The sequence below is a fragment of the Doryrhamphus excisus genome, linkage group LG20, assembly GCF_037039965.1.
Source record: "Doryrhamphus excisus strain RoL-2023G ecotype Guam linkage group LG20, RoL_Dexc_Guam_v1.1, whole genome shotgun sequence".
Taxonomy (NCBI): domain Eukaryota; kingdom Metazoa; phylum Chordata; class Actinopteri; order Syngnathiformes; family Syngnathidae; genus Doryrhamphus; species Doryrhamphus excisus.
This window is the reverse complement of record NC_136376.1, coordinates 6,676,541-6,701,755: the sequence shown is the minus strand read 5'-3', so window position 1 is coordinate 6,701,755 and position 25,215 is coordinate 6,676,541. Positions and strand designations below refer to the sequence as shown.

The window sequence follows — 25,215 nt, the reverse complement described above, 5'->3', positions numbered from 1 at the left end:
CCTTGTATCAATTTGCATGTGCTAAACGTTATAATTGGAGGCAAAAAGGAATTGACAAGCTTGTAAATAAGAGTTGAAATGTGAGAGAGTTTGACAAGCGTAGGACAGAATTGACTGTGTGGAGTATATATGACTGAAGGGATCTTTATTGGATGAACATGGAAGTGAGGGTCATGGTCGCCTTTAGGATACATTCAACATCTCACTGGCATTTGGGACATTTCCTCTTCAAAAGAATAAAAATTTTTAAAAATGTGTTGACTCCAGCGTGAAGTCAAGTGCTGTGTTCAAAACATCACGAGAAGCTAGCAGAACAATTCCATCTGAAACCATTTTTAGATCGTCCGGGGGAAACAAAAGCACCCAGATTAATCCCTGCATCTAGAGTTTTGGGGTTATTCCAAGACAATTTTCTCAAACATTTTTTTCCACCTCTGAGTCAAACAAACATTATATATAAAAAGTTGGCCAATTTGATCTCTTTGGAAAGATTTACATACATTTTTTTGTCCTTATTCCCTCGCAAAGTGGTAATAAACAGCTGCAAAAACACCAACTAAAGGCGGTCACTGGAACTGACCCAAATACATATTTACACATTTCAGCTCCTCGCAGGTGCTGACTAAAAATCTTCTTCTTCCATCTAAAATAACAAATTTCTTTCAAATAAAAACTGTACAAGGGGTTTGATTGGAGGTGAAATAGTCCTCCTGTCCAGAGAGCTGGTGGTCACAGAGGAGGGGGGCGGGCAGGGGCGGGGGGTTTCTTGAAACAATGTTTGTCATCCACAGCAATAATCTCCAATAAACTCATGACTGTTCATTTCATTTCTTTTTTTTTTTCAGAGAAGAAGTCACAGCATTCCCATCTTGTGGTCTTATGTCTAATCTTTAAAAGGAACAGGAGCTAATGTGAGAACGCCAGCAGGGAGGGCAAAAAAAAAAAAAAAGGCCGATCACAAGACTTGGAACCTCCAGGAGGTCTGGTCTTTGTAGTCCAAGCAGTCTGTGGCGTTAAAGTTGAGCTTCCATGACGAGGCGGCCGTCTGCTCTTTGTAATCCAGGCAGTCGGAGGAGTTGAAAGCCAGGCCGGATCCACCGTACGCCTGATGGTGGTGATGGTGGTGGTGGCCTGAAGACTGGCTGATGTGGTGGTGTGGGTGGCCTGACATGGACGATGCTGTCATGGGGCTGAGCTGGTGGGGGTGGTGGTGGGAGTGCATGGGCGCCAGGTAGGAGCCGCAGTCCACGCCGCCGAAGTAGGAGCTAGAGGGGGCAGGGTAGCCTTGTCCGTAGCCCGGTGTCTGGTTGTACGACATGGGGTAAGAGGTGGCGGCGGCGGCTGAACCCGACATAGAGCGCTGCATGCAAGAAGCATTTGAGGGCGGTCCAGGCTCAGGTAGCGGAGCTACGGCAGGAGCGGGAGCATTTCCGGGGGAGATGGCGGGGCTCCAGATAGATGACACAGTGCTGATGGACGTGGACGTGCTGCTGAGTGCCGCCGGGCCTGTGTGGTTGGCCGATGAGGACGAAGACGACGACGAACCCGTGCTGGAGACGGCGGGTGGTGTGAACTGGCCACTGCTCTCGGACCCGGTGCTCTCACGGGCCGGAGATGACTTCTTCTTGGGGGGCCTGGCTTTGGCACTGCTGCCGCTCTGTTGCTGCTGACGGCACTTGGCCCTACGATTCTTGAACCACACCTAAAAAACATGCTAGATGTTAGCACGCACACAAACAGACAAAAAACAACACTTCCTGCTATAGCCATGCTGAGACCACATTGTAAGGAAAATGAGGGGTTATTAGCCATCATGGTTCATTTCCACCTCGGTCCCCCTCGGCTCGCCCGGCCAGGGCTCCAATTTCAGCCTCTAAGATAACAAGCTATTGGCTTTCAGTGCACACAGAGATCATTCGAGAACACAGAGATGCTCGCATCAGCTACAGCGTTTTGTTTCACACACACTCAAATTGTTTGTTTCCTATTCCTGCTTCGCTATACTCCAGACTTTAGTCAATTCCAGTTGTCTTAAGCAGTCATAGCGATGATAAAATAAAAACCATGTAAGTAATAACCACAACACCATGCAACCATCTATTTTAAGTCCTAAAAGTGATGTAATTAATGTCAGCATTTGTCCAATCATGCTTTTTTAAGTTTGTTTTTATCAAATACTGATAATACATTACATACATAATGCATGCATTCATTCATATTATACCTTAACAGTGGCACATTTAAATCTAATTGAGTTTTTTCCATCAGGCATGTATTTGGGTGCCCTGCAGCTTACTTCAGGTCCTATATGCTTCTGCTACAACTGTTAAAATAGCAGTGATAAATTTACAGAATGGTTCATGTATGTATACATACATTATTTGTATGTATACAATTAGATTTGAGTGGCTAGTGTATGGCAAAGCAGAAGCTGTAATTTCATGTAAATCAAATCAAGAGATACATACAAGTCTTGCAGGTAAACCCATACAGTTAAAATTAACTTCTACTGGACAGCAGATTATCATTAAATCAATACTCCGTTTAAATCTTCACACAAGTTCTGAAAGAGTCAGTTGTAATCATTTTCCCCCCCAAATAAAGTATTGATCTCAAATGTGGGGTCATAGTCTTCACCGTGATGACGCAGTTTATGCTGCCATCAAAATGGCGTCACTAACCCACAATTAGTTAAGTTGGTAAAACTCATTTGGACAATAAACTCCAGAATTTAAGACATACCAAGTCTTAAATAGACATTCGGATGTGCTCGAAATGATTTAATTGAGTGATTAAAGTGCTCAAAATTCTTAAAGTGAGCGATTAAAGTGCTTGTAAACGAGCCAAGGTAGGTAAAAATTAATTAGCCTATTAGCTGGCAGCACTTTGCTCGTTAAACGACTCTGCAAGTCGATATTATCTCTTTAATTATTTATGGTCCTTAACGACGTCTAATGTCATGCTGGGCTGTAACGGTGTGATAAATTAGGGAAGGAGACATCAAAAGACAAATAAAATGACTACCAATGTAACATTAGGGTTCCCTAACGGCACATAATTTTGTCGAAAGTGCTGACCTGAACTCGAGACTCCGGCAGGTTGATTTTGAGCGCCACCTCCTCGCGCATGAAGATGTCTGGGTACCGGGTCTTTGCGAACAGGGCCTCTAGGACGTCGAGCTGAGAGCGGGTGAAGGTGGTCCTCTCTCGCCTCTGCTTCCTGGGCGTCGCTGGGGGGGGGCACAGACGAATTTAAACTAATTAAATAATGCAATAAATAGTCTGACTTTTAAATATATTTTTTAACACTTTTATGTTTTGTTTTTTTACAGGCAGAGCCGTGGACCACCTTGCTGAAGTGGACAAAACTACAAATATGGACGTGTTATCCTGCCGTCAAACGTCAATAAGTCAACTTTATGAAAGGTAATGTTTTCATAAACAACTTTGAAAAATACTATACGTTGAGTTTGTTATTTTTAGAACCATAATAAATGTATTTAGTAATTCGTTGTAATAAGCAGTAATTCATTTAACAGATTATACAGTATGTTCTCTCTTTTTTTTCTCAAAAAAGACCAACCGCCACAATTTTGGTGGTAAAGAAACATACCTTACAAAGTCTCATAAAAAGACAAATTATGTTCATGCTTAATGAAAAACATAATTACATACTTTATTCTAATAATTGGCAACACAAAAGGGGGCCCAGTGTGAGTCAATTTGTTACAAATTTAACAGAGTCCAAACATGATTTAAATCAGAAAAATGTTCATGTATAATTGTGCACATGTTTAACAGTGCATCTTCAAATACAATTCATATTTAAGTGTTTGGTCAATGAGTTCAAAAGAGCAAATGTCTACTGACAGTTTTATGATGGTAATGGAAATAATGTTGATAATAATGATTATTACCTGGGTATCCCACAGAGGGATGCAGCAGGTCCATGGCGGCGCCGCTGAGCCCCAGGCCGTTGACGCCGTAGGGGGGCTGCTTGAGGTAGGACATCATGCTACAGGCGCTCACTGCGCCGCCCAGCTCAGGCCAGTGGCTCGCTCTCCCCCGATGCTGCAGCTTGGCGGGACAGGCGGGACCGACCGGCTGACTGGATGCCACCCCCAGCAAAGAATACATAGGACAAGTTAGTACATCTTTATGTTGACTTTCATGGCATTATAACCACATTTACTGCTCATCTTCACATCACATTGTTCATCCTCTGATGAAGATGAGACATTTTTCATTGAATTTATATGCATCATCTTTTTAACATTTCCAAATTCATTTAATAAATACTTGAACAAGATAAAAATATGTGAATCCATGACCAAACCTGCAGCAAAACAGCCCCACTTGAATCATTCTCAAGCATACAACTCAATGAATGCAGTAAAATCACATCATACAACTTCTACATCATTTTTATCTGTATGGAGAAATGTTAATAAATTGGGTTTTAATGTTGACATTTTTAATGTTGAACATATTTAATGCAAAAACATATAAAAGGACTTTCCCTCAATCTGTGTTGGCCTAAAACACACGCACATATTATTTTATGTTAAGATCAATACAAATCACAGCTGATTTATTGTTGTTTTATTGCTCAAACTATCTTGACTTTATTTCTAACCACAAATCTGTATATTAAAAAGACTTAAAAGGGAAAATACTCAAATATTTGCTTCAATCCATGGTAATTATTTCATTTTAAAAGGACTATTTTGCATTTATTTGTTCAACATTTCAATGAAATTTAAGCATAAACAATTTGTGAGATTTAAGCAGAAAAATATTCTGATTTTTGTCTATTTTAGGCAGCATTTTAAAGCTAAACAGAGTTAATGTAAAAAAAGCTAAACTGTTTATTTCACTTAGCATTTTAATGACATTTCCCCAATTTAAAGTGTCCATGTAGTGTGTGTGTGAGCTTTAGTATCAATTTGTGCTTCTTATCTTTGAATAAAATGAATAAAAATGATGAGAAAAGAGGATTGCTTAACAAAGAGCTGAACTGAGCCAACGTGTATTGCAGTGAAAAGAAGACTTCTCTGTGCAAATGAAGCCAATTAGAATTTAGATGAGGGGAGATTCTCTTATCAGCTGACAAACCACAGCTTCCACACTCTTAATACGCTTTTTTGACAATTATATGAAATATGAAAAAGTGCACATGGATGTACTGTAAAAAGTTTACCTTGTTTGTTTGTGTCCTGTCTTTGTCCAGGAGGCTGCAGGAAAAAGAAATAAAGCCAACAATTATCCAGCAGCAGCAGCAGGAACAACAAGTCCGCCTGAAGTCAGCGTGGTTCGGCCTGCAAAGTTGTCCACATGTCGGCCTTCAAAGCTCTCCAAGCTCCCCGGCGTACCCTCGTCCTCCGGCGGCCAAACAAATCAAAGTGATCGTCAGCTAATGGAGGCCGATGTAGATTGATCACCTTCTCTCCGCCCCGCGCCTCTAAGAGACGCTCACACCTGCCCGCCCGCCTCCAGCGGCCAATCACAGCACCACTTCCGCATGACGGACGGCGTGGCCAACCAATGGCAGAGCTCCGCCTCCTCCTCGTCTCCCCCTCCTCCCCTCCTTCGCTGTTTGGCCTCCCTTCTGTCGGCTGCGCAGCACCAACAACACGGGGTTAGTTTTTTAATATAAAAATAACACATAAAAAATAGAATTTATTTATAAAAACATGGCAACATGTGAGCTAATTCCATTTCGTAATATTTCTTTAAAATATTTCTTTACACAATTTAAAACAGATCTTCAGCTGCATGTTAAAAGTAACAAAAAACGTCGATTAGCATATTTAAAAGTGACGTTTTTATGAAAGATTTAAGATGGGAAAAAACACCCAATGTTGAAGTAGTTTAGCATATTATTTTTCCAAAACTCACAAACATATGCTTTGCTTTTTCAATGCAAAAAACATAGAATTAATCCATTGTGGGGGTTTTTTACACGCACACCCACACACACACACACACACACACACACACAGCTAGCCAGGGCCTGCCTCATGAATATTAATGAGATCTAATCCCCATTTAGAATTACATTTGACGTAAAGTTTAATAAGGGAGCACCTTCAACTCTCTGCGGTCACTGCATCAAACGATGTTTGCATGTCACACACACACACACACACACACACACACTAGGAATGGAATTGTTTGCATAGTTCTGTCCATTTAGACGTTAGTAATGTTGGGTCCAATCCAAAGCAATGTGCACACTTTTTATACTAAAAATGCCCCCCCCCCTCTTCGTGCTCAAGCAATTTAAAAACGATGCAAAAGATGAGATGAACATGTTTAAATGTGTGAAATGTCACAATTGTTTTTTTTAACAGGCAGTGGAAGGAAGGAAGGAAGGAAGGAAGGAAGGAAGGAAGGAAGGAAGGAGGGGTCGAACCTAACAGGTATCAAGTTATCAGGCAGCTTTAGTCATAAGACTATTTTGTCTAATCCCAAATTGTGCTCGAATTTTCTTAACGCTGAGCCCGTAAAGCCCAGGATTAGGTGGCCAGGAGAGGAGGAGGGAAAGTTTGCACCCTCCATCCTTCCTTCCTTACTTCCTTCCTTCCATCATCCCTTTCCACCACCTTTTCATGATTCCTTCCATCCTTCCAGGAGCAGCAGGCTGCTGGGAAGAGGAGAGGATGGAGGAGCAGCAGCAGGACTTCTCTTCAAGCTTTTTGGATGTTTACTTGCTGCCAGGTACGACCCGTTTACATGCACGTAAGTCGATTATTTAACGGACTTTAGACGCCATTTTTACACGATGTACTCTATTTTACGGAGACCAATTATCACATAAACGTAGAATATGGATGACAACTTTAATAAAAAAACAAAGCGAGTCAAGTGCTTTTAGCGTAGGGGGGCCGCGCGGAGAGAGAGAGGGGGGGGCATTGTTAAATTAATGTGAAACTTAAGAGGAGCTTTGCCGTCACTGGATTCGGTCGCCTTCCCACGGGGAGGAGCGCAGGACGAGGCCGTCGCACAGTGTCGCCTCGGCGGCTTCACCTCCTCCAGCGTGCCGCTACAAAGCACCAGAGCGCTGGAGGAGACGGATTAAATAAAAAAAAAACGAAAAAAAAAGGTTTTTAATCGTTTTGTCCGGGTGTAGCGCGACTCAAGTTTAACACAAAGTAGGTTTTTTTTTCATGTTTTCGGTCAGTCGCTTTGGAATAAAATTAGTTAAGAAAAAACTAAAAATGTACAATCTTGCAACGGCTTCAATGTTATATATTTACATAATAAAGAAATTCTAATTATGTGTTTTGTTTTAAAAAGTATGTACGCTTGAAAATAAATACAGTACACTTTTTGTAACAAAACAACAAAACAACCCCTGAAATGAATGCTAATAATACAAAAAAACCACAGGCAGTTGAAGTGGAGTATGAAAGTATTGGACTTTATTGAAGCCAGTGGAATAAATAAACAGTTAAATGTTAAAAAAAAAAAAAGACGTGTAGTTTGACAGAAGATGTGTACAGACAGTTGAGTCAATAAATACAAATTCAAACAAGAACAAAAATGTGATGGCAGTTTCACTTACAAGCAGCTTATATGACAATAAATAATATCTCTTTTTTTTCCCCACTGTGAGCATCATTCCTGAAAACAAAAAAAAGCCGAGTGATGAAAATATACAAGATGAAAGTTTTGTGTAAAATTGACAGTTTTTTTTTTGGTAAACAGCTTTCAAGCTGAGACAATTCAAAAAAAATAAAAGAAAAAATCAGTTATGAACAATACATGTTCCTGTTGGAAGATATTTTACAAGTAAAAACTTTAACTTTTTTCCTTTTTTGTTCAACTCCTCCATATCATGATGAGAAGAAGGGGGGTGAAAAAAGACAATTTGTACCTTGGTGGGATAACCCCCCCCCCCTCTCCAACTCCCCCCCCAAAGGTCATCAAGCAGTGGCGGCCATAAAAGTACCATTTGAAAGAGAAGAAGAAAATAAAAAAAAAAATGACGTCACTGCAGGACACACTTCTCCTCCTTCTTGGCCATCTTGCCTTTGTTCTGCTCCAAAGTCCTCTCCAGGTGCTCGTCCTCCTCCTCGGCCCTGAGGAGGAGACAGGTTTAAGGTTATAGACATGTTTGGGTGGGGCTGCAAGGGTCCCCCTTCAGGTGAAGTCTAGTAACTCACTCTTTCTCCTGGGCATCCAGGTCTCGGACCAGCGCGTCTCGTTTGTTGACCAGCAGGACCAACTCGTCCAGCAGCAGCTGCTCACGTCTCTTCTGGGCCTCCGTCTTCTGCCAGTCTGAAACGTCCACACAGACGGCTCAGAGACACCCACGCAACAAGCCTCCCCCCCCCCCCCCCCCACGTTAAACGTGTTGAGACCTTGGAGGAAATATTCATGTCGTCTTGCCAGCAACTCGTCACCACATGTTGGAGTGGAAAACAAGCGCACCTCCAACATGGCAGCATGACTTCTCTAAATAGAGGAGAATACTGCCTGCACACGTCCTTCATTGTTGACTGAACCTCCAAAGCATCCTCAAGGACTCTTTTTTACTAATATGATGATAACCATAGAAGTGTAACATATGTGGCATACATCTGACCAAGCAGATGCTAAGGTAAATATCATGTAGCTGAAAGCATTATAGCTAATGACTATGACATGACTCAAAGGGTGAGTCATTTTGCTGTATTTTACTTTTATTAAAGCCCCCCCCCCCCACCTCGAATGACATTTCCGATGCTAAAATGCAACTCAAAACAGTTCGACCCTGGAACAGACTATTTCTATTTCCTATTGTTTTTCTTTAGAACTTTTCAGTCACTTTGAAGTGGACCAGCATCACGGAACAGATCCTGATCCTAGCAACCTCACATGGTAGCCATGTGGTAGCCATGTGAGACTGTGGACTTTGGATACGAGACCAGCGTCCAAGTTTGGAGGAAACAAAAGTACTAAATAAAAAAATAATAAAAAAAATCTAATTCGCCTTGCCTTCACATTTTGGGAAATGTCAGAATACCCGCTCAGCAGTAATGACTAACGAGATACAGTTGATCATGTGACACTAACAGATTTTAGTCTGCGGGGTCTCGACAGGAAGGGGTCCCACAGGGTTCAGGTAGGACCCCGACCCCACATCCCCCTCGGCCTGCCCCCTGGAAGAGGAGGGGCCTGCACACGGGAGAGCGCTGGCTCCCTCCGGGCTCACATCCGCCACAACAACCTCTGCCCCCCCCCCCCCGCCCTCCCCCATCATTAGTGTCACTAATTAAAACACTGAACTCCACTTTAGTGGCTCACACTTCCTAAAATTCAACCTAAAATTCTTAGCACCTGTTGACTTTTTTTTCTAATGAAAATCCAGCATTCATGTGACTCATCAGGTAAGCAGCCGCCATCCTCGCCAATGAGCCCCGCCCACAACAGGAAGCTCACTAAAAGGACTGCCACAAGAAAAAAAAACAGGAATGTAAAAAAAAAAAGTCAGCCAACAAGCCACAGTGTACTGGAGGGGGCTGACTGTGCTGTCAATCAACCGTGTCAGAGTCCCGCCCCCCTCATTAGGAAGGTAAACAATGAAGAGATGATGGACGGGAGCGAGGAAGGCGGAGTAACCAGACACCCCCCCCTTCACCCCACAGAGAATATTCAGATAAGACTTTTGGTAACCATGTGAGTCGGCACAAGACACACAAGAATGCGCTGGTCCAAATCCCCATCAACCCCCCCTAGGCCCATACACCCCCCCCATCCCCTGGTCTCCCCACCATCCATGCATTCAAACAAGAAAAAAAAAAGACTTGACTTTGACTTTTTGTCATGAAGGCTAATTTTCATCAAAGTCAGGTGTGGTTGGGGTTTAGGTCCAATCCTATCCCGAAACAAAACTCGAACCTTAACTCCACGTCATGGCTAACCAAAACCTGATTCCATTTAGTTTTTGAATAAAACAGAATAAAGTGGTAAATTTACAAGAATAGTCTTACATTTACAAGAAAAAAAGCTGTAATATTACGAGAAAGTCATAATATTGTTATATTGTTAGAATTTTCTTGTAAATGTACAACTTTGTCACATAAATCTACAACTTTTTTTTCTTGTAAATTTATGACTTTTCCCCCAACTAACCTTAAACCGCTTGTAAATGTATTACTTGTTTTCTTGTAAATGTAGAATTTTGTAACATAAATTATTTTTTCTAAATCTACAATTTTTTTCTTGTAAGTTTACAACTTTTCCCCCACTAACATTAAACCGCTTGTAAATGTATTACTTGTTTTCTTGTAAATGTAGAATTTTGTAACATAAATGTAACAAAAAATTATCGTAAATGTACGACTTTTTTTGCACTAACCTTAAAACCTCTTGTAAATGTATGACTTTGCTTGTAAATATACAACTTTGTCATATAAATATAAAAAATATTTGTAATAAACATGAAAAAAATCTCATAAATGTACGACTTTTTTCCACTAACCTTAAACCTCTTGTTAATGTAGGATGTTTTTTTTTTAAATGTACAACTTTGTCACATAAATCTACAACCTTTCTTTCTTGTAAATGTATGACTTTTTCCCCACTAACCTTAAACCGCTTGTAAATGTATGACTTTTTTTTCTTGTAAATGTAAACTTGTAAAAAAAAAAATATTGCAAATGTACAACTTTTTTCCACTAAGCTTAAACCTCTTGCAAATGTATGACTTTGTAACAAATGTAAACAAAAATAAAACTCGTAAATGTACAACTTTTTTCCACTAACCTTAAACCTCTTGTTAATGTATGACTTTTTTTCTTATAAATGTACAAGTTTGTCACATAAATTTACGACTTTTTTTTCACTAACTGACTTCGTAACAAATGTAAAAAAACAATTCTCGTAAATGTACGTTTTTCCCCCACTAACCTTAAACCGCTTGTAAATGTATTTTCTTGTAAATGTAGAATTTTGTAACATAAATGTAAAAAATAAATGTAAAAAAAAATCTCCAAAATGTACGTTTTTTTCTTGTAAATGTACAACTTTGTCACATAAATATAAAAAAACCTTGTAAATGTACAACTTTTTGCCACTAACCTTAAACCTCTTTTTAATGTATGACTTTGTAACAAATGTAAAAAAAATTCTCATAAATGTATGACTTTTTTCCATTAAACTTAAACCTCTTGTTAATGTATGACGTTTTTTCTTGTAAATTTACGACTTTTCCCCCACTAACCTTAAACCGCTTGTAAATGTATTGTTTTCTTGTAAATATAGAATTTTGTAACATCAATGTAAAAAAATCTCATAAATGTACGACTTCTTTCCACTAACCTTAAACCTCTTGTAAATGTATGATCTTTTTTCTTATAAATGTACAACTTTGTCACTTTTTTTCTTGTAAATTTACAAGTTTCTTCCACTAACCTTGAACCTCTTGTTAATGTATGACTTTTTTTCTTATAAACGTACCTTTAGACTTTTTTCAAACGGTGGTTCCATGTACAGTAGCAGCCCAATCTACTGTAATCTCACAGTGTGTCCAAACGTACGACTGCTATTGTACTTTTATCCAGCGTACACGTGTACACAATACACACGATGCCACTTCAACCCTGACATCATCAAGTGTCCACATGATGACATTCCACTGCAAAGTCGATCAATGGAGCCGGAGGCCCCGCCCCCTTGTCGTCTTACAAACACCTGTGTGTGTGTGTGTGTGTGTGTGTGTGTGTGTGTGTGTGTAGGGATAAGCTCCTGCATAGGATTACATATTGATTTTAAACATATAAAACAGCTTATCATATCAAAGTGCAACAAAAAAAAAACAAACTCTCAGACCCGACTATGCAGAAATCCTCTTTAGATGGTGAGAGGGCGCTCGCTTTGCAACACACACACACACACACACACACACGTACATGTATAGGTGTGAATGAGTAAGCAGATGAAGAGGCCATACTGGATCAATTGAGGTACAATGAGAGTATAGTATATGGCATTTACACACATGGCATCATGCATGTATGCATACTATCATCATCAACATTAAGAACCCCTGAATGCACCGTTTGGATCATCATCTTTTTATTTAAGATGTGCATATTGGTGCTAGCGTGTGTGTGTGTGTGTGTGTGTGTGTGTGTGTAAGGCAAATGAACAATCAGTCTAACACCCGACCGTCGCTCAATGGGTCTGACCAAGCACCAAATGAGAGTCAGGCACTGAATGCACGTGCACACACACACACACACACACACACACACACACACAATGTGGGCATATGAGTCATATTGGACTGAAGAGGCTCAATAAAGATAAAAAAAGGAGGACAGAAGGAATCAAACCTGCGTCAGTGGTCCCTCCCGCTCCACTATGCATGTCTGCCCCCACCCCCGCCCCCTCACCCACCCACCACCTGCCCGTCCCTCCTCCTTGTGCAGTCTTGCTAATTACAATTGATTTATGATGGAGCAGGTAGCTTATCAGGTGCCACTGAAATGACAATGGCGGTCCAAAGGCTGCCAGTGGGGCGGGGGGGTTGGGGGGGGGCAGTGCGCGGGGGGGTGTGGTGGCGGTGGCGGCGGCGGCAGTGGGGGTAGTCAATGTCGAATAGCAAAATCAATTAGCATTGATTGGCCAAAGGTTGATTTCGCCAAAGAGGACGCCATCGAAGGGGATTAAAGTTCCCTGAGCCCCCCTCCACCTGCGACAACTTTGATACCGCACAATGGCGGCAGGATGCCCAACGCGCTTTCAGTAATAAAAGTGGAGCTGGATCTGCAATCAGGCCTGGGCGGGAAACAGATAGCATTGATCAAGTATCAGTGAGAGAAATCCCTCCAGGATCTTAATCCTCATCAACGGAATTAACATCAAGCTGCTCAGACGGAGCTCATGACAGAAAGATAAACACAAAACTAACAGGATGATGTCATGGTAGCACACCAAGCATCATGGGAACTGGAGTTCCTTTAGCATAAACATGACGCTAATCTCCAGCAAGGTATTTGACTCTATAGGTGTAACCACCATAACCATGCCAGACCTGCGCGTCTGCTCCGTGTGGAACATGTGGGTGGATGGAGACGTCCTCCAGAAACTACCAGAGCCAGGTCTTGCTCTCCACGTGGAGTCAACTTAAATGATTCCACTTTTCCACTAACCTAAAACCTCTTCTAAATGTATGACTTTTTTTTCTTGTAAATGTAACATTGTAACATAAATTTGTACATAAATTTGTAACATAAATGTCAAAAATAAATGTAATAATGTGAAAAAAATCGCATAAATTCGTCACATAAATCTACAACTTTTTTTTCTTGTGAATTTACGACTTTCCCCCCCACTAACCTTAAACCGCTTGTAAATGTATTGTTTTCTTGTAAATGTAGAATTTTGTAACATAAATGGAAAAAAATGCAAAAAAAAAACTCAAAAATGTACGACTTTTTTCCACTAAACTTAAACCTCTTGTTAATGTATGACGTTTTTTTCTTGTAAATTTACGACTTTTCCCCAACTAACCTTAAACCGCTTGTAAATGTATTACTTGTTTTCTTGTAAATGTAGAATTTAGTAACATATATGTAAAAAAAAATCTCGTAAATGTACGATTTTTTTCCACTAACCTTAAACCTCTTGTTAATGTATTAATTTATTGTGTTAATTTGCGTAAACACTATGTGTGCAATACTGTAGCGTTAGTGTCATGGAATAAGTTACGTTATTCATGGGCTGTTTCGTTTCCGACTTTAGAATTATAATGAAGAGTCTTGAACCAGTCATGATGTGCTATACATATCACTATATTGACACTTTCTATGGTACACATTATGGCATTGGATGGTCATATCACCTCGTATTTCAACACGTGACAAAAAAATTTAAATAACAAAAAACTTAAACTATATTAGGAAAGCAGGAAGTGAACAAATGTAACAGTTACTGATTGTAAAAGTACCAGATGGAGGGGTAGGATTTAATAAGCTTTGCTTCTTCCTACTCCTTTTGGACATGTGGAACTGTGAACTGATTATGTGATGCATTCAATTGTCATCTGATGCATGTTCAAATGAAATAAAACCATTACCATTATCATAATTCTACACTTTACATGGCCGCCATTGCTAGTGTAGTGTTTCAGATGGTTTGCGTGCTACCAGACATGGGATCAAATCCCACACAAATGGCTCTGTGATATAGTGCGGCGGCGGAGATAGGCTCCGCCCCCAGCTGTGACGCTGAGCAGGATAAGTGGGACAAAGAATGGACGTTTATCCTGTGTCCCTATCCAGATGTTGACAGGAGAAAATGCTATGTTGTGATATAGCTCCCACTGCTGCTAAACGGTGAACCATCTTTACATCACCGCCAATTCAGAGTGGAATCTGACATGCCAACTCAGATTGACTACTTTGCTGTGTGTGTGTGTGTGTGTGTGTGTGTGTGTGTGTGTTACCTTCGATGGCCAGCATGGCTCTCAGCTCTCTGTTGAGCAGTTCGAAGCGTCTCTCCAGGTCGTGCTCCTTCTCCCTGCGGCGGGGCCGAGAGGCGGGCGGCGGTAACAAAGTTCATCAATATGTTAATGACTAAATCATTAAAGCACTTTAAAGAAAGCAGCAATAAACATCGATTGCGCTACTCGCCTGAACCTTCTCACACATTTAATCTAGTGAGCACGCAGCCTCCCGTATGTGTGTGTGTGTGTGTGTTGCCGTGCAAAATGACATCACTACTCAAACGGCAGGTGTGTGTGTGTGTGTGTGTGTGTGTGTCACAAATTAAATTCTTTCCTCTTTCAGCCATATTAAAAAATGAGGCCTAATAGAATTTGTCCTTGACAGTGGTCTCTTCACAAAGAGGGAACACAAAGGCCTCATAATAAGCCCTTCTGTCAATTGGCCACTTTAAACGCCACCCCCTTCCTCCCTCCTCGCCCGTGATATAATGTGATTAGGAATACTTCAATCTCGCCTCGCGCACTTCCACATCCCCAGCAGCCGCAAACGACGAACGAGGCACCGTGTGTGTGTGTGTATGTGTTTTAGCACATATGAAGAGACTGGCAATAGAGAGATTCCTATTGATTCCATATGGCGTCCTCATGTAAATCAATGAAAGAGAGGCGGTGAATGGAGTGGTCCATGTGACACCGTTGTGAAGTTGGCGAGACAAATGACGGGCGAAGCGGGAACGTACAGCAGAGAGAGTTGATTCTGTCGTCTGATGAGGGCGTTCTTCTTGTTGACTAGCATGAACCACTCCTGCATCATGGCCTCCTCCTCCTCCTTGTTGTTGCCTGCAAACACACAAAAACGACACACATGCAGCAGTTATACACAACGTCTTACGAACGCAACATTAGAACCACTCCAGCTTGATCAAAAACTGATTCAAACCGACATAACCAAAATTGAAAATGGCCATTGTTAATTTGTTTGACATTTGTTTTTGTTTGTGTTATTCTCTCTGCTGGATATTCAAAAACTTTATTAGTCACTTTTTACTGTCTAACAAACTGTTGCCAAACTATATTATAGTTAGGGGTCTATCTGATCAATCAGCCACTGATCGGTATCGGCCGATATCAGTGATACTGATATCAAAATCTCGATCAGCTCCGCCCCCACTGCAGAACAAGTGTATCCGCTGCGTGTGGGACTTCCTGTCTTTGAGAGTGATATAAGTTTTGCACCCTGCAAAATGTCCATCAAAAAATGTCTCAGCGGGGTCGCACTTTGAAAAGGTTTAGATTTGGGGGCGAGCACTTGGTAGGGTGTGGTGAGTTTGAGGTTCGAGATGTGATCATCCGGCAGCGGATGCGGCTGGAGGGGCCCAGCAGAGGCAGGCAAACCTGCTTTTCAGTGACTAATGTGAAAAGAGTAGAAGGAAAAGCATTGTGAAATACAACAGGTGAGTTGCGGATACCAGCATTTTGTTCATGTCCTGGAGAAACAAGCATATTGGCTTTGTTGGGGTTGACATAAATGAATATAAATGTTACAAAAAGGGCCATTTTCATTTTGTAAAGAAAAAACCTCGGTGACCCCTAATATAGCCAGTAGTACACAGTAGTAAACATTTACACTGCATGTGTGTTATCGGTATGGGCATTGGTATCAGCTGATTCCACACCTGGATTATCAGGATCGGTATCAGCAGCATAAAACTCTGATCGGAACATCCCTAATGATTGTCTGTATATATTTATTTGACTTTTTTGACTAAAGTGTAGACAGCAACAAGAACAAAACAGAAAAGTCATTGGGAATTGAAGAGCACGAGCGGTGTCACGCTGCGTCCCGTACGGCGAGCGCGTGGATGAGAGGCCACCGGTGAGCGTGTGTACGTTTGTGATACTCTGAGCCAGCAGATGTATGTCATTTCATTTAGGAAAGCAGGATTTAGCCGAATAGGAGGCGGGCGGGTGGATTACTGTAGTCAACTTTGAAACGGACGCCACTGGCAGCGGGGGAATGCAGGGGAAGGAAGGGGGTAGGGGGTGGGGGGGTCACTGTGCTGCCTGCAAGTCCAATAAAACAAGCAAATAATCACGGCAAATATTAAGCTCCTGTGACATTGTGGGGTGAGGTGGCCTGGAAGACGGAGAGCGAGGGGATTATGAATCTATCCCATCCCCACACCGCCAACCCGCCAGCCCACCAGCAGCTGCACTTCATGGGGGGAAAAGAGGGCTGGGAGAGAGGAGGTTGGAGGGGACCAAGAAGGAATATAAGGAGAGAATATGGGAGAAGGTTGAACTGGGACTTCAGGTGACCCCTGATACACACACACACACACACACACACACAATTACACAATTAATAGGCCATACAACATCTGGGGGGGTAAAGGGTCTCAAAAATGACACAAAAACATCAGAGCTGGGTCCTTAAATCTGTGCATCTTGCTGGTAGCTTTGGGCTAATGGTCTGGTGCCAAGTTTGATGGCAAAAGGACATCTGGTGGACCCCAAACAGAAGGCTTGAGTGTCCTGTACTGTACTGTCTACTGTATATAACTCTGGGAAAAACTGTTGATTTTGTTAATACTTGGGTTGTTTATATTGTTTATTTTTTTATATTGTGTATTTTGTACTGCTTAACTGATTCTGTACTCTTGCTGCTGTGCAATGCAAATTTCCCCACTGACGGACAAATAAAGGCATATCTTATCTTATCTTATCTTAACGCAAAACCTCGACTATCATGGTGAGAAGATATGATCACACACATACACAGAGACCGAAGGTTGTACAATTACTACTACATCTTGTGGAAAAATATGCTTCAAAAATGGTTAACTCCCACATGCGCCATCTTGGGTTAGCCTTCTACCACGGCAAATGACATATGGCGCCATGTTTGGTGGAGACAGCCCTTCTGATGGTTCACAAACAGAGGGTTTGAGTACTGAGACTATCACTGTGGCCATGATGGCCAGAAGATACGATCTCACACACACACACAGAAGATACAAGTGATAGACACAGGCCAACACGCGGCCTATCTGATTGCCTTCTCTTGTTTCACTCTTGTTTCACACATAAAATGGATACAGCGTATGAGCGCAGTCTCATTAGCTACAACTCCGCTCCATTGCTGCTCGGGAAATGCATGTCAAGAAAAAAAAGCGAGAGAAAAAGAAAAAGAAACAAGGTTGTTGGCCTCCAACACCAAATAAGATTAAGATAACAATCATGGTTGCTGTTCCTTTTGGGAAGAAAGAAAGCCACCATGAGGTGGTCCAAACACGTTTGCTTCTGAGCAGCATCACTTAAATTTGTGTGTCGTCACCAAACAATGTCTCCCAAAAGTTAGCATCTATGATGCACTTCCGTGCCGCTGCAAACTTCGATTAAATGTGCAGTGACGAGCTATCTAAATGGCTTTCCCAATGAAGAGCACAATAGAAGGTCTGCTCCCGAATACACGGAGGAAAATGGATGGATGGATGGAAGTAGAGGCTCTGCTCTAACTCAGCCACGCTTAGGAAACATTTTACTCAAGATGAGATTGAGGGCTGCAGCAGCAAAGTGGAGACTGCGGAGTCAATCATTCAGCATTTCTTGCTAACATATTACAACATATCCATTGATGCATACCTGATCAGGTACTAGAAATAGTATTTGGTAGTAACGAGTAGAGCCTTGGCAAGCAGAGTAGGTAAAATGAAGCAGAAAGGGGCGTTTGGAGGTCTCTTTTCAGCTATTTATTCCATTTCCATTTCTATTTTGTTTTGTAAACATATAAATATTGTTGTATGCTTGCTACGATTGTAGCATTTTCAATAAAATTGTACTCAATTTATAATCACCATCCATATAACATTTGATAAAAACTATGTAATTAAAGAAAAATAAGTAATTCCTGGATTGTCTTCCTCGTCACTTTGTGTCTTAAAGGAACGAGCAGGGTTAAGGTGAAGGGTCCTGAAGATGAAGAACAAATGAAGAGAAAAATATTAAAAGCTGTGATCACAGCATATTGCTCTCATTTCTTATCCCCACATTTCAACACTAATCCAATTTGTCTATCACTCATGTTAAAAGGGCGGCTAGACGTATACAAAAAAAACATGATGAACATTGTTTCCTGTGATTAGGTACGAGCTCGTTAAGAGGGCGTCATGGCCACCGTGTGAATATGCATGACACAGGCAGGCTTTATCATTGGGGCCTTGAGGCAAGGGGGGACACTTCCTAAGTATCCGACTGAAAATTTGATGATGATAATAAGACTGTACATACGTATGCTGCTATATTTGGAATATCTCATAAAATTATAAAATAACTGATAGTCACACATCTACAAAAATCAAATCCCCAAATCCAAATGTCACTTTGGCTGCACCCTCTGATTTCATTCTGCTCTCCACTGGAGTGCTACCGGGGTGGGGGGTGAGGGGGCCTTTTTTTTTAGCCGCCCTCAATGGCACAATGGGCCCAGCGCGTAGAGCAGATTCCTGCTTTATTGAACCCGTGTATAATGTCCGCTGAATGGAACACATTAACCGATTCACACTCTACAAGCCCCCCCCCTGTACAACCCACCCGTGCATACAGGGAGTAGTCAGAAGAAATGGGGGAGAAGAATAAATTTTTTAAAAAGTGAGCTACATTGAGTGGCTTTTACACTCGTGTCAATCGTCAACTGCTGCAATCACACAAATAAGCCCCTCCCTCCAAATCACTGTCTATCTGGGGTGAAACAAATATTCCCTTGGATGTTATCACTTGTTCACCTCTGTGAGCGGCATCAGACGTGCACACTGTTGTGTCACACCCGTCCAAAACCTGACGACTAAGGAAGTCCAACTTCTATTCTGTTTTTTTATTTTGTGTGGGTTCAAACAAATACTAACAGTAAGGTGTATTTCACAACATAGCTTCCTTTATTCTCAAACTCAGACAAAACTCTCATACAATTAACCATATGAATCTTGTAGAAAAACCCTAGTTTATAATTTATTATTATTAATAAATAATTTTAGTTAATTTTAGTTAACTTTAAGTTTATTATTATTTCATTTTCTGTTTATTTTACAAACTCTTAATATAATACTTCCTGTATCTGGTATGTCTCGTGCCTTCACTCACTAAATGTCAAAAAAGGTCAGTTACGATAGTTCATAATGCCGCTTATAGAGAACATACAAAACTTTTACAATTATTAACATTCGCTAATCTGGTAGACCTTCAATAGAAAAGCAAACAATAACCTGTAAAGCAAAAACAAAATACAAATCCCAGTTGGTACATTGGTACGCCACCGTACCATACTAAATGTTTCACATTATGAGCACATGTACCTTTAAAACGTTGCTGTCAATTCTTAGAATTATGAAGTGACATTCAACACGGCACATTTTTGTTCTGCGTTACACAAACTTGCCTCCTAAAAATTATGCTTAAATACAACAAATGTTTTGGAGTCAAATAGTCGTTCTGAATAGTCTACCAGAAATTCAAAGAATGGCACCGAGTAGAGTGCAGATTCCCGTTAAAGAGCCTTTGTATGGATCGGCACCTTCATAGATACACACACCGTTTGCAGATGCTAGAATTCTATGGTCACTTTGGTGTAATCTTACTCAGTAACCAACAATTACATGGACCAAGAAAGCACACACAAGCTGCCATAATATCATTAATCCATCTGTAGGGGTCAACATTGAGTATTTTTATACATAATACTGCAATATGTTTCTGTGTTGGAGGAACGACATCATCATATACATAAAAACAGGTCCTTTTTAAACAACAGCCAAGTTCACATAGGCTACTATCTAATTTTATTGTGTGACCTCTTCCCCCCACTTTCATCAATTATAACACACATCTCTTTGCTCGACACACACACACACACACGGTGCAGCAAACATATTTGACCTGTAAGCTAACAGTAGAAGTCCCTACAGACAAGGCTCATCAGAGGTGAGGCAAACACACTTCACGTAATAGACTCAAGTGTACACAAACTGATACACACAAATGTCCACAAACGTTGTTGTATAAATCCTTGGAGGAAAAAAAAGACCAAATTAAGATTGTACAAAGCCTCAGCATCTAAGAATTAACACTAGGTATATTTTGCGCTTTTTATTTGGCTTTTTATGCTTCCTAAATATAGACTACCCTCAACAAGGGGTACATGAATGTTGTTGGCATTAAAAGTGAAATGGGAGTGTTTTCAGGTCTTAATATTAACGATGGTTAACTTATTTTTACACTTTTCAATGTAGTCTTGCAGAAGCAGCAGGGTTATAACCAACGTGTAAGCTTATCCATGGGTCACTAGTAATAAAATAATCTACAAGCACAAATTAGGCAGAATAAATATGGATGTCTTAAAAGACACACTTGGTGGAATGGAAGAGAAAAATAAACAAATCTGAAGAAAGAAATGCAACAAGGACGTGTTCTTCCTTACTCATTTGCACGTTTTCGCATCATAGTATGCTTGTCCTATCCCGTTAGTTTTAGCGTCAGTAATCCAAGCTGTTTAGGAAACACTGAAGTGAGCCAAATAATAAATTGATTTGCAACCTGTCATCTCTTAGCTTTAGGGCTGGAAAAGGAAAAGCAAAAGGAAGCTTGGTTGTTCTACACTTATTCTCAATGACCTTTCTGGTTATTGTGTTCATTACTACTACTATTATCACACTATTACCCCCACACCCACACACACACTTACACGCACACACACTTTAGCCTAGCCGATGCTGCATGAAGAGCGCCAGATCAGCAGCACTTCAGGTAATTAATATAGCAAGAAGGGGGCCAATGAAAAGAGACGAGTGCACGAAGGCCTGTGTGTGTGTTTGTGCTCGGTTCGCCTGATTGGGGAGCTCACCTGCCGATACCCCCTAAAAGGTATTTCATTAACCAGCCTTTTTACCATACAAGCCCAGGAACAAAGGCCTCGTTTACGGCTGCCTCCACTCGACGGGGGTCCTCCAGGACGCCCGCGGCTGTGTGTGCAAAGAGCAAAGGAGGAGAGTAGAGGAGGCAAGGAGAGGCTATCCCCCCGTTCATAATCTCATGACAAAAGGCAAAAAAGGCATCATCCTATTAGCGGCGTGATCTTCACCGCCATATACTAGCGCCTTTTCACGGGGGGGGGGGGCTCTCTTTTATTATGAAGGTGAGTGCTTGATAGGGAGCCTCCCTATTACCTCTGGGACAAGGACAGGTACGGAGGAGGAGAGGCCCCCCCTGGTCCTCGTTGTATTCATCAGGGGTTGGTTGGATTCAGAGAGACAACTCAAGAAGAGAGAGATTCTGCAAACAAAAACCTCGCTTCCTATGGAAACACATCTTCAACTCCTCCTGACACGACAGATACCCATCATGATGGAAATACTTCAAACAAATCCAAAATGGCTGAATGGCTGCTGAAGAGGGGACAAAACATGTACTGTAATATGGACATCCAACCACATCTTAAGTATGTGTGAGAGAGAGGAGATTAGTGTGTTTTTTCTGGTTAAGTGTTTTGTCTTCTTCTCAGCGGGGGAGCCTCTAGCCTCAGGTTACACAACAGAATTGTGGGAAAAAAAGAGAACACATGGCTAGGTTGTGTTTGTGTGTGACAGCTATGGACAACTTGAGAAGACAGGAGGAGGTAGAGCACAGATGAAGAACAGGGAGTCCAACCTTTCTCAAACACGCGGCCCGCGGGCCAAATGTGGCCCGCAGGACACTAGTTTGAGGCCCCCGCCTTGATATGAAAGTTTAATGTTTGATATGGATGCTGTATGGTATCATGCACCCAGAAAAAAATTATTACGTTTGATTAATGTTCATGTTAAAGGTTAAATAACTGTTAATAGTTATCCTCCCTATCCGTGTGGAAGTGGTAAATTTTTGGCTATTTAAGTTTAAAGTTTTAAAAGTGAAGTTTTTTAAATGTTTTTGTTTTTAATAAATGCGTTTTGTTTTTTTTTGGAAAACCTCATGCGGCCCAGTCTCACCCAGACCCGAGCTCCAGTGGCCCCCAAGTAAATTGAGTTTTTTAAGGACACAATTGAGGAGTGTAATGAGGAGTAAAAGACAACCTTGGTATTTTAAAATGCATATACTTGAGAGATGCAACACATGCACACACATATAACTGCTCCTCCTCCTCATCATCATCGTCGTCCTCCATTCAAGCCCGGTAAAAAGCCAGTGATGACCTGGCTGTGTAGCTTATTAACCCCTCCATCAGTTCTTATCAGCCAATGAATAGCTCTGTCACCACCACCACCCGCCGCCCACCCCCAAATCACGGCAGGTCTAGAATTCACAACACATTAAAAAATCTTTTAAGGTGGAAAAAAAAAAGAATTCAAGGGTGGGGGTTTTGGGAGCGCTGCAGTGGGATTGCGTCATTCTCGGTCCTTTAGAGTCTCCTTGATTGTTGTAGACCAGAAAACATCAACAGTTGGAGGACTTGTATGTGTATATGTGTGTGTGATGTTCGGAATACATGAATGGCAGATTTCTCTCCTTTGCTTTGAAGGCATTAAGAGCCCCTCTCCTCCTCAATGTGCAGCGTTAAATGCTTTTCTCTTCCTCTCTTTCCCTGCGTCTCTCTTTTTTTGTCAAGCAGGGCCACCCAGCAGAAAGCAACTGATGCAAAACACCACAGTACCCCCCCACCGACCCACCCCCATCCACCTCCACTAGCGCCGCTCCTGCTATCTTGAGTCTTTGACACAGTAGCCATTATCTGCAGGATTTAGTTAAAGCAAACGTTCATGTGTTTGTTAGGCAGTGGCTTCGTTTTTGCACGCTGACTCCTTGTGCTCGAGTGTGGCCGGGCAATGCGGAAAAGAAGGGTGGGGCGGGTCCACATGGAGCGGCAGAGCTAGCTTGACAAGGAGACACATCAAGCTGGACCATTTTTCAGGACTCATAAAAAAAGGTGTTTAAACATGGCTTCCTTCCCCTCCCACGGGCCCGCGAGCGAGCTTAATAGCTGCGTTATGGGATGCCTGTTGAAACGCACAGATAAGCCGGGGCTTGGTGGGGTAAGCTAAGGCTAAGCCAGGTGCTTTAGCTCCCCTGAGTATGTGTTTACACACACACACACACACGGCGAGGTGTGAAGCTCGTGGTGGGAGCTTAGACGGGCAGCGGGAACATGAGTTGACTGAGCGCTAGTGTAAACTTTTAGCGCCTATCCACGGTGTTAATTGGAGGGGGTTGGCTTAACACAAACGTCAACGGCATGGGTCTGGAGTCGTATTTCGGACCATGGATTTTATGGGGTCTATTTTAGGGTAGCTTCTGCCTCCATAAAAAAAATTCCAAAGCGCTCCTATAATTACAACAGATTCATTTAAGAAATAAATTCAGATATATTCAACAAACCAGCAAGTTTATATGATTTATAGGTGGCTATTAGGACAAGCTACAGTACTTTGTGTAAAACACACGTATAGCCTTCAACTTTCAACACATTTTTTTTTAGTATTTTTACCAAAGCATAATCTTTTGTGGGGTTTGCACTTGATTAGATTGGACAGAACTTAAGCTTCCAGTAGCAGAAACACCATATACAGTAGTCCATAAGACTTTTTCCATGCTTTAAATTGTAATAAATGTGTTTTTTTAATGTTAACTTCAATAGAAAGTAGTTTGATGGTTCTATTGGCTGTTGCGCAAGTTAATTCACTCAACATTTTCAAGCATAAAGATGATCAGCCAAACTGTATGACTGCAATTGTTTTTTTTTTATGGTGTAAGATTGAATTTAAATGTGTTTATTGTGTGAGAGCCATCTTATAAAGTATTAGAGACATTTTTCATAGGTGTGTCCATTATTAACGGTTTACAGACCCGGCCATTCTGTAACAGCAATAGATGCAAAACATAAACAAAATAAAATTAAGTCATAATTTTAAAAATGTGAAAATATAAGTAAAAACATGATTGCAAATTGTCCAGTTTAAAAATGTACACATCTTTATATACACTATACTATACAGAGATATTACAATATTTGCCTTCACAATGATTAAGCTAATTTTTGAAGTTTAATTTAACAATATGTTCACAACTGGGCCATTTCTAATACTTCAGTTATGACAATCAGCTCCAGAAAGGGTGAAAAAAATTGGATACATATGCTTTGTGAATGAAGTGTGTCACAGGGAGCAGTGATAACCCCACGAGGAGGACCCCCCCTGCCCCCCCCCCATCCCAACTCGCTGACGGACAACTACACTCTTTTTAACATAAGCAGCTCCGCCTCCTCCATTAGCTAGGAGCAGTGTGTGTGTTTGTGTGTTTGAGAGTGTGTGAAGGGGTGGTGGTGGTTGCTGTTGGGGGGAGGCTTGACCCCCCCTGGGGTAGATGTTAGAACAAATTTGAGGGGTGTCATATTACACGCCTTGTGATGGAAGGGGGGAGGCGAGCAATGAATTTGCCTAATGAATTAATCTGCGGACCGTTAATGGCTGCGCTAACAACATTAGCCATTATTCTGTTACGCAATCGTCTTAAACCGTTTTGCTTGGAGGAGGGGAGGCTACGACATACCACCACCGATCATTAAACTTGGAAATGTTTTTTTAATCCAGTCCGCTTCACATCTTCAGGCAGATAAACCTGATCTTTACCTTTGCTAACTGGCTCATTTACATCCCGGCTAACGTGTTTTGTCAGTGTGTATATATCATGCCAACGACGTTACGACCGACACCGAGCGCAAGGCCACCACTGCCACAGGCTCTGACTCAATACACACAC

At 41.5% G+C, this 25,215-nt stretch overlaps 2 protein-coding genes and 1 long non-coding RNA gene across 7 annotated transcripts in view; 1 reads left to right on the top strand and 2 right to left on the bottom strand.

Annotated features, from left to right (window-relative positions):
- Positions 1 to 128: 128 nt before the first annotated feature.
- otx1 (orthodenticle homeobox 1) lies at positions 129 to 5,446 on the bottom strand. Its single transcript, XM_058058199.2, has 4 exons — positions 5,200 to 5,446; positions 3,917 to 4,107; positions 3,078 to 3,229; positions 129 to 1,702 (listed from the first exon to the last, which is right to left on the bottom strand). Exons 2-4 carry the CDS (start codon positions 4,011 to 4,013, stop codon positions 956 to 958), a joined length of 996 nt encoding a protein of 331 aa, XP_057914182.1. The 5' UTR covers positions 4,014 to 4,107; positions 5,200 to 5,446; the 3' UTR covers positions 129 to 955.
- Positions 2,233 to 9,915, top strand: LOC144894485 (uncharacterized). 2 transcript variants are annotated; one of them, XR_013625104.1, is made up of 7 exons: positions 2,233 to 2,479; positions 3,332 to 3,425; positions 3,932 to 4,143; positions 5,230 to 5,637; positions 6,633 to 6,719; positions 7,924 to 8,061; positions 8,188 to 9,915. It is a non-coding gene; the product is annotated as an uncharacterized LOC144894485 (long non-coding RNA). The 2 variants fall into 2 exon arrangements; XR_013625103.1 differs by having other exon boundaries at positions 2,234 to 3,425.
- The window catches only part of ehbp1 (EH domain binding protein 1), a 119,209-nt gene continuing 101,297 nt past the window's right edge, over positions 7,304 to 25,215 (bottom strand). For 3 of the 4 annotated variants that reach the window (XM_058058175.2, XM_058058180.2, XM_058058176.2), the window contains 4 exons: positions 15,177 to 15,276; positions 14,437 to 14,510; positions 8,168 to 8,282; positions 7,304 to 8,083 (listed from right to left, as the gene is read on the bottom strand). In XM_058058175.2, the coding sequence (XP_057914158.2) occupies positions 7,993 to 8,083; positions 8,168 to 8,282; positions 14,437 to 14,510; positions 15,177 to 15,276 (380 nt within the window). In that variant the 3' untranslated portion in view covers positions 7,304 to 7,992. The remainder of the gene's footprint in view (positions 8,084 to 8,167; positions 8,283 to 14,436; positions 14,511 to 15,176; positions 15,277 to 25,215) is intronic. The other variant, XM_058058179.2, reaches the window with a different exon arrangement.

What these genes read in the sequence shown, in the direction of transcription:
- otx1 (XM_058058199.2), bottom strand. Translation starts at nt 4,013, where the DNA reads ATGATGTCCTACCTCAAGCAGCCCCCCTACGGCGTCAACGGCCTGGGG. An exon ending in TCCCTCTGTGGGATACCCAG is followed by an intron (nt 3,230 to 3,916) that starts GTAATAATCATT and finishes GCCCCCCCCCAG; the next exon opens with CGACGCCCAGGAAGCAGAGG. An exon ending in TGCCGGAGTCTCGAGTTCAG is followed by an intron (nt 1,703 to 3,077) that starts GTCAGCACTTTC and finishes CATGTTTTTTAG; the next exon opens with GTGTGGTTCAAGAATCGTAG.